The following is an 18,766-nucleotide window of genomic DNA, read 5'->3' as shown; positions in this document are numbered from 1 at the left end:
ATATAAGTAACAATCAGAACCAACAAATCCCTCTGATCAGGCACATACCTCAGCCAGCTGCAAGGAGAGGAAAATTATCTACAGAAGATTTCAAGACAAAATGAGCAAGAATAGTGAAAGCTTCTTTCCTGCATAATGGGCACTCTAGCTTTGTTCCATTTCTAAACTTCTTCAGTCTATTCAGTGACTACTTACTATCAAAATTTACTTGGCTGAGTTTTTATTAGGAGCGATTTACCTCATGGACAATTCTTAAAAAAATACAATGGGTACAAGCAGGACGAGCAGTTCAGCTGAAATATTTTTAAGGTGAATTCTTCATGGTCCAGTTGCCTTCTGGACCTGCCTTAATAAAACAAGCATTAGAAATGCAAACCCTGAAAGTCTGCTTGGATCATACTCACTGAAATGAGGCAAAGAACTTCTCAATAGAAGAAATATCAATTGTTTGTTTTAAGAGCTTGAGAAGCCACTTTGACTAAAAATAAGACTGCTTCAGATCAGTTCAAGAGTATAAAAAGGATTCAAATTTAATACAGTGCCTTTAATACCTTTTATCTGCATGAGAGCATGATCCAGGATATAAAAATTACAAATCTAACAGCAAGGTGCACACTGATGTATTGGATATCATATCACAGCAAAAAAGATTTTATTCTTTTACTAAAAAATTAAGAAATTATGAAGTTGGGGTAATCTAGAACCTAAAACCCAATCCATTACAATCTGTATATTTTGAAAAGATAGAAACCTGCCTCCATTTCTCTGTCAATACAAAGACAAGCTTCAGCTGTGAATAACTAAGAAATGAGCAAGATCAAAACTCAGGGCTGATTTTTAGAAAATAAAAGAGGGAGACTCATGCTTGCCAAGTACACCATGCAAACATATAAGCACCTTGAACTGCAGCAAGGCTTAACCTGTAGATATAATATTCACAGATACATGTTTGTACATATAGGTGTGTTTATTTCATACCACCCAAATGCATAACCACCTACATATGTCTCTTCATAGGGACTATGAGGCAGAGAAACTACTGTACAGACACACCAGAATGTCTTGGAGATTAAAAAAAAACACAAAAAACAATGAACATCAGAGCCTATCTGTAGCAATGGAGTACAAAGATGAAGTTCATCCAGATCGAGAGAAAAAGCAACAAAAAAGTGAAACTATATGCCCTAAATGTAGTTATTTCCTTCTTTAATGCTGTAAGCTCATATAGTGAAAGGGACTGAAACTAATAAAAGTATTTACATACACATGCAAGCATGCTTTTATCGTGGCAACGAGTAGTGCTCAAGGAAATTTAAAGCTAGCGTTTTTATTTGTACTGAATAAACATCATTAGTGTGCAACAGTACATTAGTGAAACTAATGAATACCGTTACATGATAAAAAATGCTTGTGATTACAAACACATCTTTCACACCATGCAAGACCGTTCAACAGTTGAACGTGTACAAGATGTGATAGGTACATGGACACTCTCATAAAAGGTGTACTGCTAGCTACTAGAATAGCACGCACGTTTCTAAAAGGTCACCTGGCATATTGTGTCGTGGTCATTTTGGATCACAACAATACCAGAAGCCTTGCATAGCAATCATCCAAAATACTGGAGCATTGCATGTACCTGCAAGGTTTTGAGCCTATGTCTGCTCCCTTCCCAAGGGTTTTGCCTGTACTCTATACGTTTTCTACTTTGACCGTAAATACCAATCTTCTTACTATCTAGAAAGCATCTATCACATTCTTGGGTTAGTTTAATATAATTATAGCACTGACAGTTACTACAAAGTAAGCTTTACTTTCTTCTGCAGTGTGAGACGACTGTGAGACAAGATAAACAAGAAAGCACTTGCTGAAAGTAAACAGTAACAAAAAGCTTCCTATGGAGTAAACACATCCTTCAATTTTGAAGTATTGTCGCAGGAACGAACAAAGCAAATCTATTCTTAATTATTGTCAGAGCAGGATTAAGAAGGTGTTTTATTAATAAATTACTGCGCAGATGCAAGCAGTGTCTTTCTGTGGTTACACGAGTTCTCATTCATAGAATAACATCTTCCTTCTCAGGTACAACCACCTCTCATATTGTATGACTTAAAGTCAAAAAACCTGCCATACCTGTTTGGTATGGCATACACTATGTTTTTCAAAGTATTTAACAGAAGAACCATACAGAAATGCAATGCATTATACTACACTCACAGGTTGGGAAAAAAAACCCACCATAATACATTTTTTCAAACAAAAACCTGGAGTACACTCTATCTGCATCATGAAAAACTAAGGTAGTTATTCTGGAAATTCAAGGACTCTGGCACTACAGGCACGCAGGAAGGAAAAAGACTAAGCAACAGAGATAAAAGCATGTGAGTGAACTCATTCAATGCTTCCACATGCGCTCAAAGTTTAACTTCTTGTGTTTTGGTTAGAAATTTGCAAGGAGTAAACCTCCGTGTTGGCCAGCCAAGTCAATATCAGAGATAAGAGGTCTGTCGGCCAAAGTATCCAAAACTATGCTTCAATATCAAGGTCAGAGAAGCTTTGTTATTTCCAAGCACAGAGCGTCTGCTGCATGTCTGTCTCAACTTGTGATGTAGCTTGTCCTGGCAAGCAGTCCGGGCAGTCACTCTCGTTATAAAATCAAGCTACCTCAAGAGCTAATTTGCTCACTTACAAGACCTACAAAGGGGTTGAGAGGTACCGACTAAAGCTGAATATATCTTTGAAAAACTCTGCCTCTTTCCCCTCTCTCTCTCTCTAAAGCAAAGCAGAATCTCTTGGAAAAGATGGTACTGGAAACTCTGAATCCAATGCAGTACAACATCACCAGCCTACTACCAGATACGATGCCAGTGGCCACAGTGCCCGTACTCATTCTCATGTGCTTTCTGTTTCTAATATGGAATCATGAAGAAACTTCATCAATACCAGGTAAATTAACTTTAGCTATAGTATCACCTCAAAGCCGTCAGAGTATTTTTGTTTGTTTGTTTCTCAAATTTGAGTGAGAAAGTAACGCTGAATAATGATTGTATGCCAACAAAATTTACTGAGTCAGTTTAAATAATACAGCTTTTTAAAATAACTGATGAAAGAAATCGGGCTCTATTTAACCTTGGAACTTCCATAATAAACCTGGCTTGGCTATATAAATATATGACATTTAGTTTTCTGCTTTATTATGTCTTTGCTAGAAAGATATAATACCATTTTACAAACTCTACATGTTCATGTTTTCATGTGCATTATAAACTACTTTTTACCTGGTTTAAGTTTAAAGATTTCTAAATTGTCTTTACTAGAGCAAATTATCTAGGAAATTATTCAGATTTTAGTATATTATCAATTTTTCTTTCCTTGTTTGGTTCTGAAGACCCTCCAGAACAGAACAACATCAAATGTTTTCCCTTCCAGAGGGCCCCTTCTGTAATGTTTTGGGGGCTTTTGGTAGACATTACTGATTCAGCCTATTTTTCGTTAGAGGCAATACAATGACCTACTGCATGAATGAGAACAGCGTACACATCTCACAAAGATGTTTGACAGGAATAATCCTCAACCAATACAATGGCACCTGAATGAAATTCTGAGAAAAGATCCTTGCCAAACATCCTTCAGTATGCTAAAACTCTTTGCAAGTTAGGGAACAGGGGAAAGTATTCACAGAAGGGTATGCATTCTGTTTGAATGCTTGAATGGATCAACAAGAAGATAGAACTGAATTAATGTGCTTTAAGTTTACAGGTATTTAAATAAACTGGGTTCTTGCAATTCCTATGAGTAAAAGGTGGACCCATAAGCAACTTTTACATTTTAAATAGTACACAAAAGTTTTGTAAGTACATAATTTGTTTTGCTTTATGGAGTTAGATTTATGTTTTACAGACAAAAAGGGCAAATTAAGCTTTCCCTGAAGAAGAAAACTTCCTTTTAAAAGTAATTAAAGGCAAATTCTCTCCTGCTGTCTCCACTTTCTCCTTTTTGTTCTAAGACAGAAATTTGGTGCCAAGTTACAGTGGAAGGATTTAGTTGAGAACTTTGTTGACTAAATGCTTATTAATCCATTCTTAAATCCTACTTAAGCATGTTTTCATAAGTTCACAGCAGTAAAAATACTTTTTCCTTTAAATATCTGTTTTCTCACTTTAGTATTAATGACTTTAAGAGAAATGTAATTAATTACATTTAATTACGTCAAAAGAATATTGACTTTTGTAGGTGTTACTATGACACTTCAACACAAAAATCACTCAAAGGATTTGTTAAAATCACAAATTAATAAGCCATACGCATTTTTCTAGATCATTTCTTCTTTCTGATGTCTAGTCATTGTCCCTTCAAATGTAAGCAATCTCAAAGCAGCAATTTGAAGGTGTACAAAGTAATGAATGTCATTAGTTTTATGTACAGTGAAAGGACTATAGGCTTCCACAGATATTAAGTGAGGCTTCAACACTGTAGACGCAAGTTTCTCTCAGACAAAACTTCAGAATGGGGTTGTATACGTGAACAGCCCAATGCAGACCTTGACCGTCATGTTAAAAAGCTCATTTCAAAGGGGTGATGCTCGGAGGTATACTCTTGTCGGTGAGCACTGCTGAGACCAAACTTTTCTTACCCTATTTCTTAGGGCCAGGATACTGTATGGGAATTGGTCCCCTCATTTCACATGGGAGATTTCTCTGGATGGGAGTGGGTAATGCCTGCAACTACTACAATAAGACATACGGAGAATTTGTGAGAGTTTGGATCAGCGGTGAAGAAACATTTATAATTAGCAAGTAAATCCTTATTTTCTATCTTTAATAATATGAAGAGCTTTTTCATATTTTTACAATCTCCTTGCTACTTTTTGTCTAAAGTAGAATTGCAGTTATTATTTTCAAAAATTATCCTAACATAAACCTTTTACTTCCTGCTGTTTACAGACCTTTTTCTAGTCTTGTTTCCTTAAAGACACTACTATTGAAGTCTATGTGAATTCCCTCATTTTCGTCGTCGAAAGGAAGATTAAGCACTGTGGCCCAATCCTAAAAAATGTTTGCTGTCTCTTTTACTATTCCATTTAATATTAGGATTACATACTATACAGAAACCTAGACTGACTGCAATGAAGGATTAAGCCAAATTTTAGTTTACTGTATTCTTAAGTTTCTGCTTAAAAAGATAGTAATGCTTGAAGATTATGGCTCCAATTCAGCAAATTAATTAAGCAAATGCAGCATTATAGGATTATGAGTAATTCCACTCCAATTAATGGGATTAGTCATAGACTTCGATTATACACAGTATTAAACATAATGCTAAACTGCCGTTTATCATTTTATTAGCTCCAGTGGATGGTTGCTTTCTTCTTACATTGGATCTTCTAGATGCTTATGAGTTATACCATGAAAAAAAAGAAGTAGCAAAATATTTACCATGTGTAATCGATAAAGAATCACAACCTTTTTATTGGCAATATCAAGCAATCCATACTCAGCTTTCATTATGTAAAAGCTTTTGAAAGACAACATAATATAGAGGACTATCACAGGATTTGCCATGTGAAGCAAGTCAGCTTCACCTCTGTTTTTACCTCTGTAAAAAGAGGTAACCATGACAGAAAAACTATTTACACTCCTATCCTACACAGGTGTTGTAAATACCAACTAATGGGCATAATGTGTGTATAATGTTTTGATAATGGAAAACTCTATGAACTCTTATTGCTGTCTTCCACTTTCTGTACTACCAATTCATCACAAACAAATCAGGAGTGCTCATAAACAATGCCACAGCTGCATCAGACTTTACAGTCAATCCCTCATTTTTCTTCAGACATATTTTTTGCTTAAAAGCATTGACAGTACATAGAGCACTAGTACTTTTTTTTTTTTTAAACAATGATGTAGAATAAAGTTTTCAGTGGATCATAAATTCACTGCAAAACTAAACATAACTTGAATTCTGTAAAAGTATACTATTTCCACCAATGTAATCTGAATTTTTACCATCAAATCTAATCATACTGAGATGCTAATGCACAGAGAGAAGGACTTGCAGTCTTGGTTACAACAATGGTGTCTTTTGGAGGACTTCATTAAAGAGTTTCATAAGGAAAATCCGTTTATACAAGGTCGTACGTCAAAATCCTTCCTTAAAACATTACTGTGTGTCTCCTGTGTAGATGTGTGGAATGGAAGGAAGCAAAATGAGCCTCCTGCACCTTTCCATTCCTGGGGACAGCTGTCATAATTCAACATCATCTTTTCACGTTCATGAAAGTACAGATGATGTTCCTTGACATGCAAAACACCTTTAAGGATATTAGAAGAGAGCGCAGATGGGGGGAAGTGTAGGAAAGAGAGAATATGCTGAGTTCCGTGGAAGGCTGGATCTGCAGAGACACTCCTCCCTGTTTTTACTCCAATCCTTAATCCATGTTTTTCTATTCATACCATATAGCATCTCACTCAACTTTACCTCTGGTCACGCAAAACTATGGTGAAAACCCAGCACTGCCAAAGTCAATAGCACAAGTCCCATTTACTTTGCCTGACTGAAAAAATAAACTAACCCACGTAAGAAGTCTGGGATTTGGTCCATAGAGAATGCTACATGGTAAAGAAAGTAGCGTATTGTTTCATTTTAATCTCTGGTCTCATTTTCTTTCTTTTTGTTGGATTTCATTTGATCAGGTTTTCATCACGTCAACATTTCTAAAATGCTAGCTCCCTCTAAAGGAAATTATATCTTAAAGCAATAATGCTGGTCACAACCTGTTTGCTAGCGTGTGTAAATAGACCTTGTCAACTGTAAAAAGAATTATACATATCACAGATTTCCCTAACATTTCTATTTAGGAATATTTATCCCACACAGATCATCATATTATGATGCTGCATATTTAAATGCTGCATGTATATTTATGTATTCTGTGTGTGTCTGGGAATGACCAAATAGCTACAAGATAGCTGTAATTTAATACACATCATGATACAATTGTCAACTGTCAAATATTTTACACCTCATCTTCTGAAATATCTGACATTGGTCGTTGCCCGACTGCATCTTATATATCTTCATGTTTCTATGTATACATACTATTCAGATTAAAATCTTTTGGTAACCATTTGCATTTTAACTGAAAAATAGTTTTAAATCTGAACAGAATACATTATTGCTCTAATATACATTCTGAAGGCATTTATCATCAAGTTTTTTAATTATGTAAAAGGAACAACATTTAATGTCAAGCATTGTACTTTCTGCTACATTAAGAATGCAGGTCAGCACTTCAGAGCAACTATTAAATGTCAGAATAAAAATTCAATGTACAATCTATGAAACAGTATTTTTGGTTTGTGCTTTTTTCGCCCCCTGTTTCTTTCCCAGATCCTCAAGTGTTTTCCATGTAATGAAACATTGGCATTATGTTTCTCGATTTGGGAGCAAGCTTGGATTACAGTGCATTGGCATGTATGAAAATGGGATCATATTTAATAACAACACAGCACACTGGAAAGAAATTCGACCCTTTTTCACCAAAGGTAAATCACTGTGCATTAATACACTGCATCACTGTAGCACACAGTCTGTCTTTTCTGAAATGCTGTTTGTCCTTTGCATACTTAAATTACAGAAATCAGTTCTCTTTATATATCCCATAGAAATATTCTATTGCCCATGTTCTTTCACATTTTTCCTGCTTGGTATGCTATTTGAAATGGTTCTGAAGTAGTTTTGCAGATTCTTAATCTCATCCAATTAAAACAAAATTAAATGATGCCCACAAGCCATGTTTTTACGTTTCAAGTCCAGCATTTACATTAGCTCAACTGGCACTTCCATAAATGTAGTTGGCTGTTCCTGTCCGAGCCTCCACTGAGTTCAAAGACTTTTCCACCTTGTTCTAATGGAAAAAAAAACCCACAACAAAACCAACCAAACAAAACACACAGTGTTTTAGTTTCAAAATTAAGTTAGAAGATCAGCACAGCAGAACTATTTATTAATCCCTTTAATATGCGAGGAATCAATGTAGTAACAGAGAAAAAGATTGAAGCAATCAATATCACTAGGTTGAAATCAAATAGGAAATTACATAAATAAACTCCAGTGTTACTCTTTTATGAGTCTGCAACTGTTTGATTCACCTTCTTTCCACAAATTGAAAATCTTCAGTGTGTGCATATTGTTAGAATTAGCTACTTCCAATGATCTTACAGCCTTCCTAACAAAACTGCCACACTTGTTGTTCTGCAAGCTCCGCAGTTTAGAAAATATTCTCACCAGCTGAGACTGCAGCAGTTTATGACAGTGATTCCAGAACCTGAAAATGAAAGCAAAGCAGCACCTAAAAGAAATTAATTATCTGTTGGTTTAAATTTCCCATATTATTTTGTTGATATATCTGTGCTCCTAAATGACACTTGGGCCTTTCCCACATGATTTTGCTATTGAAAAATATCAGCAACTTCATACTGGTTGAAGATGGCAGGAAAAAAATTTTTGTGTTTCTACTTATTCCTAAAACTACCAGTTCTCTCTATTTACAAAACAGACCTCCTCTCTTCCCAATTACAAACGTACAGTCCCTCTCAACATATATTTGATAAAATAATGTCCTTGAGGCAATTACAACAATTCTTGTACGGAAAAGTAATTAAATAGAGTACTTAGGGCAAGATTTCCAAAGCCATTCAAAAATTACCTGAATCCATTCCAGCTGAAGCCTATGAAAATCCCACTGAATGACATAGCAATGGAACTGACCACTGCTTTTGGTTGCTTTTGAATTCTTAAAATGCAATAAATCCGTCATGACACTCTCTCCACTGTTTACAGGTGGACAGGCTAAGGTAGGCTAACACGCAGCATACTACCAGGCTAGGCTTCGGTATGTCCACAGTGACATTTTACAAGTTGCCAGTAGTTTACTGCAAAGCTACCACGCTGTTTAAGAGTACCCAGCTGTGATGTTTTCAGAAATTCCCACCGTCCTCCCCATGAACCCCAAGCTATCTTCCCTGCTCAGTGTCATTGCAAGCAAATGAGACAGGACAGCCACAGTGCCTGTAATGCACATGAGGATATGGATACTCTCCCACATAAAAAGGTAGCACAAATGATGCCAAATATCTTTCCTTAACATGGCATGAACCTAGCATAAAACGTGTGTCTGAGATACAAAGTGGCTGGATGCAAGGCAAGTTTGGCCTTTGAGTTCATTGCCATTCTAACTCAAAAGGCTTGGGTTTTTCTTTCATCAGATGATAAATCTGTAAGCTTCAGAACGATTTTATACCAGTCACTCGTATGAGAATGTTTTACATTTTCTTGGCACCATTATTGCCAATTGCTAAGTTATAAATAAGGTATGAAAGTTACGCAATCTTTGGATCATTTTGCACGTATATTTCAGCTCTGTCTGGTCCCGGTCTCGTGCGCATGATAGCCATTTGTGTTGAATCAACAATTGACCACCTGGACAAACTAGAGGAAGTAACCACTGAAGTAGGAAACATCAACGTGTTGAATCTTATGAGACGGATCATGCTTGACACATCTAACAAGCTTTTTCTCGGGATACCTTTGGATGGTACTAACCACTTTATCTTTACACCTTATGATGGATCTAAAGTGCATGTCCAAGGCAAACTCATTGACATCACTCAGTGGTTTTGTTTCAGAAAACAGAGCAAGAACAAACTCTTATATCACCGTATAATTAATTGAAATTGATTTATGAGTTATTTTAGTTATAAGAGAGAATTTTACGTGATCAAAGATATGCATTTAGCTTGTCACACCTTAATAGCTAGCACTATTTAAAGAGATTTTTATGCACTGAGTTGGTACAATCCCAATACCATATGCATATACGAATCGGAAATCTTTCCACCAAACTAAATTACTGCCTTGAAAAGTTCACCTGACAATTTATGTCTTCTGTGATTTCTTCACCCTCAAAATCATATGACAGAAATAACATTATCGTGATGTATAAATTATCCAATTTCAATATGCTGCAAGGGTTCTGCTTTCTGTTCTCCTGTGGGAGACTATTTGGCTCTGGTTGACACACCTTTTGGCTAGATACCAAGAGTTTTTACAAAGATCTATACCTTTTCTACAGCGTGCTACAAATGTTTCCTAATGCTATCTACCACGTTAAACCCAGATGTTTATCAAATTCCCATGAATTTAGTTGGAGTAGGGAACAGGGCCTTACTCTTAATTTTTCTGAAGCATTTGTGTTATTTGACTATTGAGATTTGTATTTTATACTGCTTTTCGTTAACGTTTGTTTTCAGAAAGTGCCATTGTGCTTAAGATTCAGAACTACTTTGATGCTTGGCAAGCACTTTTATTAAAGCCCGACATCTTTTTTAAGATTTCTTGGCTGTGCAAGAAATATGAAGAGGCAGTGTAAGTATCAACAGTTTTACAAATCATTTGCATAAGATTCTTTCTTTCTAAGAGGGAGATCTTCCTTGATATTTTCCTCTGCCTTTTAGAAAATAAATTGTGAAACTTGCAAAGGTGGCTGGCTGAAGTGCCCTACCTGCAGACCCAAGACAGCACCAGAACAAGATTTGCCATTGATGCTACAAGGGGCTGATCTCAGGGGACGATTTAAAGCCCTTGTCTATTCAGTCTTAGTTTACTCACCAAAATATTAGTTAATGCCAGCTCAAATGTGAGACTAAACTGAAATTACTGGTTCAGTTCAAACAGACAAGGAAAAGCCATCAATATGTGGTGAAGTGACATTTGCCATCCAGTCGAGGTCAGTCAAATAGTAGGCTACAGTTCATCAAAACAAGAAAACCCATCTACATTCATGGCATTGTCCCAGAAGAGTTAACCCCTCAGCATAATTCTATTTACTGGTGCCCTCAACATGCATTTTTGAGCCAACAACTAATTTTTGAGTTAAAATTCTGTGCTCGGCATGATAATGCATTTCAAGGTTTTTTTTTTTTTCTAAATAAGGAACAAATATGTTTTGCCATCTTCCTCTTTGCAAAAATACAAAATGCCTCTTCTATTTTTATGATCACATTTACTGTCTTCTTGCCAAAAGAGGACTGGCTATAAAAACAATTGGCAATCAGTTTGTTCATCTTGGATTTGGATTCCATCTAGTGAGAAAAACTACTACTTATGAAGCATGTGTAATAAATTGTTTTGATAGTGCTATATAACATAAAGGCTTTAAGGGAAAGATGGAGGTTCAGCTAAAGTAATTGACAGCTCTCTTATGAGCTAGACATAAGATTTACCTTCTCTAACATTTACTTGCCAGTTTTATTATGGCACTGATTAGTGCTTTATTCTGTGATTCTAATAATAGCTAACTGTGGTGGCCCAGTTATTACTGGAAAGCCCCTGTGGGCAAATATTGATGTTTCAAAAGCAATCCCATTAAAATGGATATATTCATAAATTTCTAATTTTAAAAAAAAAGAAAAAAGAAAAAAAAAAAAAGAAAAAGATTACTGGACTTAAAGCAATGCGAAGAACCACCACAGGATATGATGACTTCTGATATTTTTCTGATAAAGTTGGCAAAAAGGACCATTTGCTATTTCCAATACATTTAGAAAATGTTATAAATAATGAGAACTTTACGAGGTGTGAAGTTTTAAATGCATTTACCCTTACAAACCCAGTCAAATTTTCTATCCCAACAATAACAAACACAAATGGAAAGCCTGAGGATTTCAGTCAAAACCTTTTCAAAATCCTTTAAAAAAAGAATTGCCTTCAATTCTATAGCTAATTGAAAATCCCAAATAAAATTATAAAAACTGTTCGAGTTTGCTTTTTTCCACCACTGAAATACAAACTGTTGACACAATATTGCTGACTATTTAAATATGAAAAAATTAGATCAACTCTACCTTCAAGATAGTATAATTTTTCTAACATTTATCTACATTTTTCTAACAATTATCCCTCATATTCTCTAAGTTCATTTTATTACTAATAAAATACAGTATAAAATAGAAGGAAATAAACAAATTCTTTGGAAATGTTAATAAATATTTTAAAACTCTATTCATTAATAGGATATACAGACATATTTTCATCCTTTTCAGTCTACCCTACAAAAAGAGAATAAGATTTCAGTCCAAACTACAAGCAATTACTTAATAAGAAATAATAAGAAAATGTACCTTCCCTTAAAGGGGGTATATTTTCTTTTGCAGAGAACCATATAGCCACTCCTAGGAATACTAAATTTCTGCCATTCTTAGATGTTTTTATTGATATAATCTCTATGTTTCTAATCATATCCTAATGTATACTAAAAGTCTGCAGATATTTATCAATATGTTGGATTGTATCCATTTTCAGCAAGGATCTGAAAGGAGCAATGGAAATCTTAATAGAACAGAAACGACAAATGCTTTCCACTGTTGAAAAGCTGGATGAACACATGGATTTTGCATCCCAGTTGATTTTTGCACAGGTATTGACAATGTACTCAAAATATGGCTAACTTCGATTTTTCTGACATTCTTCTGTTACTACCACCACAGGCTTTGCAACTTAAACTTCATGTATCTATCTGAAAGTCATGTCATCATAAAGGGATACAAATTACTGGGTTCTGGGGAGTCCCTAACAGTGATTCAAACGTCGAATAATTGCATTTTGGGGAACAGGTGCTTGTCCGATTTTTTTCATGGCTTAAACAACATCCTTAAAACTCTTGCATCTATCCCTGAATGTCCTCCAGTCTTCCCCTAACCCCTGTATTTTATATCGAAGTATTGCCTTTTGTTTACAAAGGCTTCAAATGCTATGTAAATCCTATCTTGTATATTCTCTGACAGCTCACAAACTCTGTGAGGAAGGGCAATAAATCAGTAAGAATCTGCGCTAAGAACAAACTCTTGCTTTTCTGTAAGATAATACACACCCATCAAAACACGAGTTTTCTATTTTTCTCTCAGAAACAAAAAATAAATGCTATTTAGCATATGAGATAGAAAGACCGTCAAGATTCTTACTTTTGTTTAAAGCAGATATCCTAGGTCCTTCCCCTTCTACTGCTATAGGACCTTTGTTGGCATCAGAGCTTAGCAATCAACATTGTCTCCAAAATTTCCAATTTTTTCAGAACAGAGGGGATCTGACTGCCGAGAATGTGAACCAGTGTGTGCTGGAGATGATGATTGCTGCTCCTGATACTCTGTCTGTGACTCTCTTCTTCATGCTAATACTGATTGCAGAGCACCCCACAGTGGAAGAGGAGATGATGAGAGAAATTGAAACTGTTATGGGTAAGCAGGAGCTGCAAAGTCAGTGGTGTGGGAGTATGATTTTGCTTCAGCGGTGATCTCATTTTGATTATTTAAAGGCTGAAAATTTTAAGTATTTTCTTCTAACAGAAGCATTTGCTGTAAAATATATGAACTACTATTATACGTAAAAGATTTTATTCAAGATCAAATGAAAGAAGATGAGCAATTTGTAAGATAAATTCAAATAGGAATCATCAGAATTTATAATCTATTAGAAAGAATGCACTATATTCACTTCTCAGCAACAGCAGTGCAAACCAGCACTCACCTCATAAGTTCCATCAACATTATTTTCCATTTACCTTGAAATAGCAAAAGGGGACACTCATTTCAAATACTTCTAATCACCAATATTTCTCTGTGTATATATAGAACCTGTCTAAGTTTCACTATGCCTGCAGAAGGGAAAGATCAGAGAAAATTAAAATTATATTCTGCTGTCATCCTTTTTGATATCAAACTGGTCTCCTCTTTAAGTACTAATTACTAACTATTCAGAACACAATCAAGATATTCCAAATTTGTATTCTTCCCTTTCTGTAGACCTCATTCAAAGCCTGACACTGAACTAATATAGAAACAAATTTCATCCACTCTTATTCAACATTTACTTCTGGTCAATTAAACACTGGAAAGTGTATAAAAAATCCTTTACTCTTTTTCTAAGGTAGTTTTAATAAACCTTATTTTATTGTTCCCATGAGCGTTGAGAACTCACTTATTCATCTTCCCTATTCCTTTCCGATAGCCTTGATTTCTAAGTCGGTAGAATGTTCTTGCCTTTTCCTTAAGCAAATGGCCAACTGGGGTAGCAAAGCTGCCTTTTATCTTGAACACCTACCACTGCAGTGATCAGCCTGTAGTTCTTGAACTGCTTGTAGCTTGAAAGTTCAAGTAAGGCTCCCACTGGCAGTACCTCACGGCATTGATACTGTTGCTGGTGGAAGCAAGCTGGGAGGAAGTTATTCATGATACCTGAAATAGTCAGACCACAGTAGGACCTAGCTGTACATGCAGCTGAACTCAATCACATGGTGAAAATTTAAGGTCCTACAAAGTTATCTCCCATCTGCAGACTATTCCCAGATTCAGTTTGCTGTCAGATCTCAGAAGATTTCTTTGTTGTGTCTTGTTGCTCTCAGTCATACAAAAGTCAGGGAAGGACTTTCAGTTTTGTCATTGACAAGAAAGCAGAACAAAGACTCATAATGTATTAAGAAGAAGATAAGGTGAGAAGATCATAAATTAATAAACTAGGGTTTATGCTGATGAACAATATACCAGATTTCCTGAATATGTAAGGCTACATAAAACTACTTAGAAGCTGTTGGATCCTTCCTACCGTTTCAGGAACCAAGACTCTTCCAAAAATGTTTCGGTATTTGTACGATGAAGCTATTAAATTCATAACCAACTTCTTCACCACCTGTCTTATTCCTCAAGGTGACAGAGACATAGAGAGCGATGACATGCCAAACTTAAAAATCGTGGAGAATTTTATTTATGAGAGCATGAGATACCAGCCAGTTGTGGACTTGATCATGCGAAAAGCTTTACAAGATGATGTAATTGATGGCTATCCTGTGAAAAAGGGGACAAACATTATTCTCAATATTGGACGTATGCATAAGCTTGAATTCTTCCCAAAGCCGAATGAGTTTTCTCTTGAAAATTTTGAGAAAAATGTAAGTTTTGTATCTTATTTCTTACAGGAAATCGGGTATTACTTATTGACAATGTATCTTCCTCTTATTTTGATCAAGAATTTTGTTACCATAAGACACAAAGTTCCCATTTTCCCTTTGTCTAAGTGGAGTAATTCAGTCCCAGTTCAGCACAGCATTTCAATTTAAGTTAGAATATACCTCCCAAATGAACTAGAATTTTCTTTCACCTACATTACCGAGTCCTGTATCAAAAGCAATATGTGAACTTTTTTCCTACTTGTCATTCCCTGCTATTGTAAATCATCCTTCAGATTATTTACTTTCATTTAGACCTCTGCTATTCTGATTACTAATTAAACAAATTGTCCTGCAAAACTGTATTTGTTCAGCAACAATCATCTGGAGAGCTTAAAACTGTATTGAAAGAAAACAGACTGATTCTACGGCATGTTTAAGTCCTTGCTTTTGACTGTTAACCAGTGCAGATGGAAGCAGAAGATACTGTGACAGAGAGCACAAAATATGAAATATTAAGGTTTGGTTAGCACTCCTGTGAAGGAATTAGAAAGATCTCTGGAATAAATAGCCATGCAAGAGTGGAGGGCATAATCAACTTAGTTCTATGAAGGGAATCTCAGCTGCAGAATATTAGCTTTACTATCATAGATACACACATTTTCCTGGGATACAAGCTTTCTCTTACGTTTTCTAGTGGCTTGTCAAATATTAAGGTTGCGTGGGGTTGAAGCTAAAGGGTTAATGTTTTCTACAGCTGTCATAGTTCTCATTTTGTCTAACTAAAAAAGTTAGGAAATAACGTTATTACCTGGCAAAACTTTTTTCTTTTGAGATGTTAGCAGCTGCACACATAAGTGTCCGCAGACAATAATTTCAGTTTTAAAGAAATAGATGACCCACTTTGATGCATGAAATATGGACTTACTAGTAAAAACACCTGAAGAAATAATTAAGAAAATAAAGAAACAAAAGATATGAATGTTCAAGCCAGAAACACACCTCTAAGTCTTACATTTTTCCTGTAAAAAATCTAGAGGTACCATGTGTACCACACACAGAGACAAGCACTAGACAACCTGGTTAACATTGCTAATTTTCTGGTTGATTACCCACAGCAAACTCTGCACACAGTATTAAAAACAACAGCTTAAGAAAAACGTCATTGTAGAAAATTCAAGAAGAGAGAAAGTTGATTGAAATAACTATTCACCGTGAATAGTTTCCATTTTGCCACCCATTATTTTCATTCTAAGTATTTCTATCAAAATGGATTTCTTGCTTATTTTATAAGTACACTTTGCTACTAAAAATACTTCCCCTTGACCAAATATTTAACCACACATTTTCTATCTGACTTGATGCATTCTGTTTGCCACATAATTATTCTAGCAGGCACAATTTTGACACAGTTCTCTAAGTGAATAGCAATCCACGCCATCATTTATGATAAGATGGCATTGTTAGAATCTAAACATTTTTCCATTTTCCCAGGCTGTGCACTTGCCATTGTGCTGCGCTGCCAGCTGCTGTACTTGCTCTGTATTATAAACACTTGTATTTAACTATCATTTTTCAAAAAGTACAGCTCAGCTTATTTGAAAAAATTTAAACAGAAAACATGTTCCTCAGTCTGAAAATGAGAAAAAAGGGCACTTTTTTCTAGATAATTTAATATAAAGCAACTTTTTCTACTCTATTCTTGGGTTAAATAGGAAGTCAGAACACAGCTAATGTCTTCCTTTTTTAAAAGAAAGCTACACAGATGAAGAAAAATAATTTATTTATAGCCAGACTTGCTTTTTCGTACTCATAACAAGTACCTTTGTGCCTCATCAGCAGTACTATTCATGCTGCTGGGACTGTTTTGGATAACTGATCTATTCAATGTCAATAAAAGTAGCAGAAGCTGGCTGTGCATTCTTCAACAGTTCTGGGAATCCTGCATTTCACATTTCAGTTGATAAGACAGGAGACAATTGTTTTATAAGTGTTATCTCTCTGTTAGATGTCAAATAACATTTTCAGCATTATATTTTATGACAAATTCATTGTCAGGAACACTAGCTTTTTAACGACAATTGTAGTAGGTGTATGGCTTTATAATCACCTTTAGACAAGGCATCAGCCTGCATCTCAGACATTTATGACCTCTATAATGAACATTTTCTGAAAAAGTTTTTAATTAACTTTAATGTATATTAAAGAGCAAAAGCTTCACTCTGTTTCACAGCTTGTGGTAAAATCCCTGTAGTTCACCGAATGAACAGACTGAAATACATGGGCAGAATTCAACTGCTTAACTTCCCATTCCCTGCATTCCTAGCATTTACACTGGCACACCTTCTGTAGGTGTCTGTATTTCAGCCTGACTTGGGTGGGAGGGCTGTTCAGTGTCAGGGAAAGAAATAATTGCTCCTAAGAGATTCTTTCCACAAGTCTTTCAGAATATATTTACTACCAACTTCCATGATAATTTTGCCTACTTTTATGAAGAAAAATTTGTCTTAAACTTTATTCCTCATGTTATTCTGTGCAGGTTCCTTCACGCTACTTCCAACCATTTGGATTTGGCCCTCGGGGCTGCGTAGGAAAGTTTATTGCCATGGTAATGATGAAAGCAATTCTGGTGACTCTTCTGAGAAGGTGCAGAGTACAGACAATGAAAGGAAGAGGCCTTAACAACATCCAGAAAAACAATGACTTATCCATGCACCCGATAGAAAGGCAGCCTCTGCTGGAGATGGTTTTCACACCAAGAAGAAACACAAACGAGGATCAGGGTGACTAAAATGGATCAGCATCAGCATTAAAGTTGCAGGGCTTTCTCAGCCACAGCCACTAAGACATACCCATCGTTCCTAGGTAAAGATACAGAGTAAAACATTTTGTTGCCCCTAAATCACTACGGCTTCAGATGACAACTTGCTCTGCCTGCACAGCAGAACCAGGTTCTGGCCACAACTTCGATGTAATAAAGTAAGATTAAAATTACAGAATACTCCTGTTGCTAGGTGATGCCACACTATATGCAGGATTCCTGGCTACTTTTTAAAACCATCAAGTTCAGACAAAGTTATGCTTGCTTTTCCAACAGTGCAAGTTCAGAGGTTTGGGGGTCAACAAAAGAACATGCCTGACATATGTTTAATTCCAGGGCTACGTGTGTCCCCCTTCCCCCCACCTCCCCGAAGCTGGACCTAGCAGTATTTAACTACTGCCAAAGTTCTAATTGTCTGGTTTTGAAAACACCTGATTGAATAATATTAAAGTTGATTTTAAGTCTATGGAACAATTGAAAATATTTAGGACATATATAAGTTATAAAAAATGTTTGTACAAGAAGTCGTTCAAACATTTTTCTTTACCATGTTTTGCTGTCATATTAAACAGATACCAAAGACTCACAGTGTCAGATTTTGCCAGTGGTAGTCATTTTCAAAGTGCTAGGTAATATGACAGCTGAGATAACTGCTCTATGTTTTTAAAACCCAGCGTCCTGCTGCGGAGGATCTGTGAACGTCTTAGTAGTGACCAGCTGAGACTAAGGTAGTGAATATGAAACATTATCGCTAGTGTTACACGGCGGGGGGGCAACACTCAGCTCCACCTCATCTGGTTAACTGTAGAAATTTCCCACCTCACCTCAGTTTGGTGAAGAAGTTCAAATTCTCTCTAAGCTGCCTCAGCAATACCAAATCCTGTTTCAATCCAGTTTTAATGGCTCAATTTGACTTCAGAAAGTAAGATTTGGAGTTGTTGCCCATG

General features: G+C 35.8%; 1 protein-coding gene across 1 annotated transcript; it reads left to right on the top strand.

The window, feature by feature from the left end:
- The first annotated feature begins 2,786 nt into the window (after positions 1-2,786).
- CYP19A1 (cytochrome P450 family 19 subfamily A member 1) lies at positions 2,787-18,101 on the top strand. The gene is made up of 9 exons (XM_075504190.1): positions 2,787-2,946; positions 4,646-4,796; positions 7,393-7,547; positions 9,422-9,598; positions 10,314-10,428; positions 12,364-12,478; positions 13,133-13,295; positions 14,760-15,001; positions 17,538-18,101. Exons 1-9 carry the CDS (start codon positions 2,802-2,804, stop codon positions 17,787-17,789), a joined length of 1,515 nt encoding a protein of 504 aa, XP_075360305.1. The 5' UTR covers positions 2,787-2,801; the 3' UTR covers positions 17,790-18,101.
- Positions 18,102-18,766: the final 665 nt, after the last annotated feature.

The sequence above is a fragment of the Mycteria americana genome, chromosome 6 (genome assembly GCF_035582795.1).
Source record: "Mycteria americana isolate JAX WOST 10 ecotype Jacksonville Zoo and Gardens chromosome 6, USCA_MyAme_1.0, whole genome shotgun sequence".
NCBI lineage: Eukaryota > Metazoa > Chordata > Aves > Ciconiiformes > Ciconiidae > Mycteria > Mycteria americana.
Note: the sequence above shows the minus strand (reverse complement) of the source record. Positions and strands in the feature narration are given on the sequence as shown.

Coding starts and splice junctions, on each gene's coding strand:
- CYP19A1 (XM_075504190.1), top strand. CDS start 2,802: ATGGTACTGGAAACTCTGAATCCAATGCAGTACAACATCACCAGCCTA. Junction 9,599..10,313: donor TCTCGGGATACCTTTGGATG/GTACTAACCACT, acceptor GTTTGTTTTCAG/AAAGTGCCATTGTGCTTAAG. Junction 13,296..14,759: donor AGAAATTGAAACTGTTATGG/GTAAGCAGGAGC, acceptor TTATTCCTCAAG/GTGACAGAGACATAGAGAGC.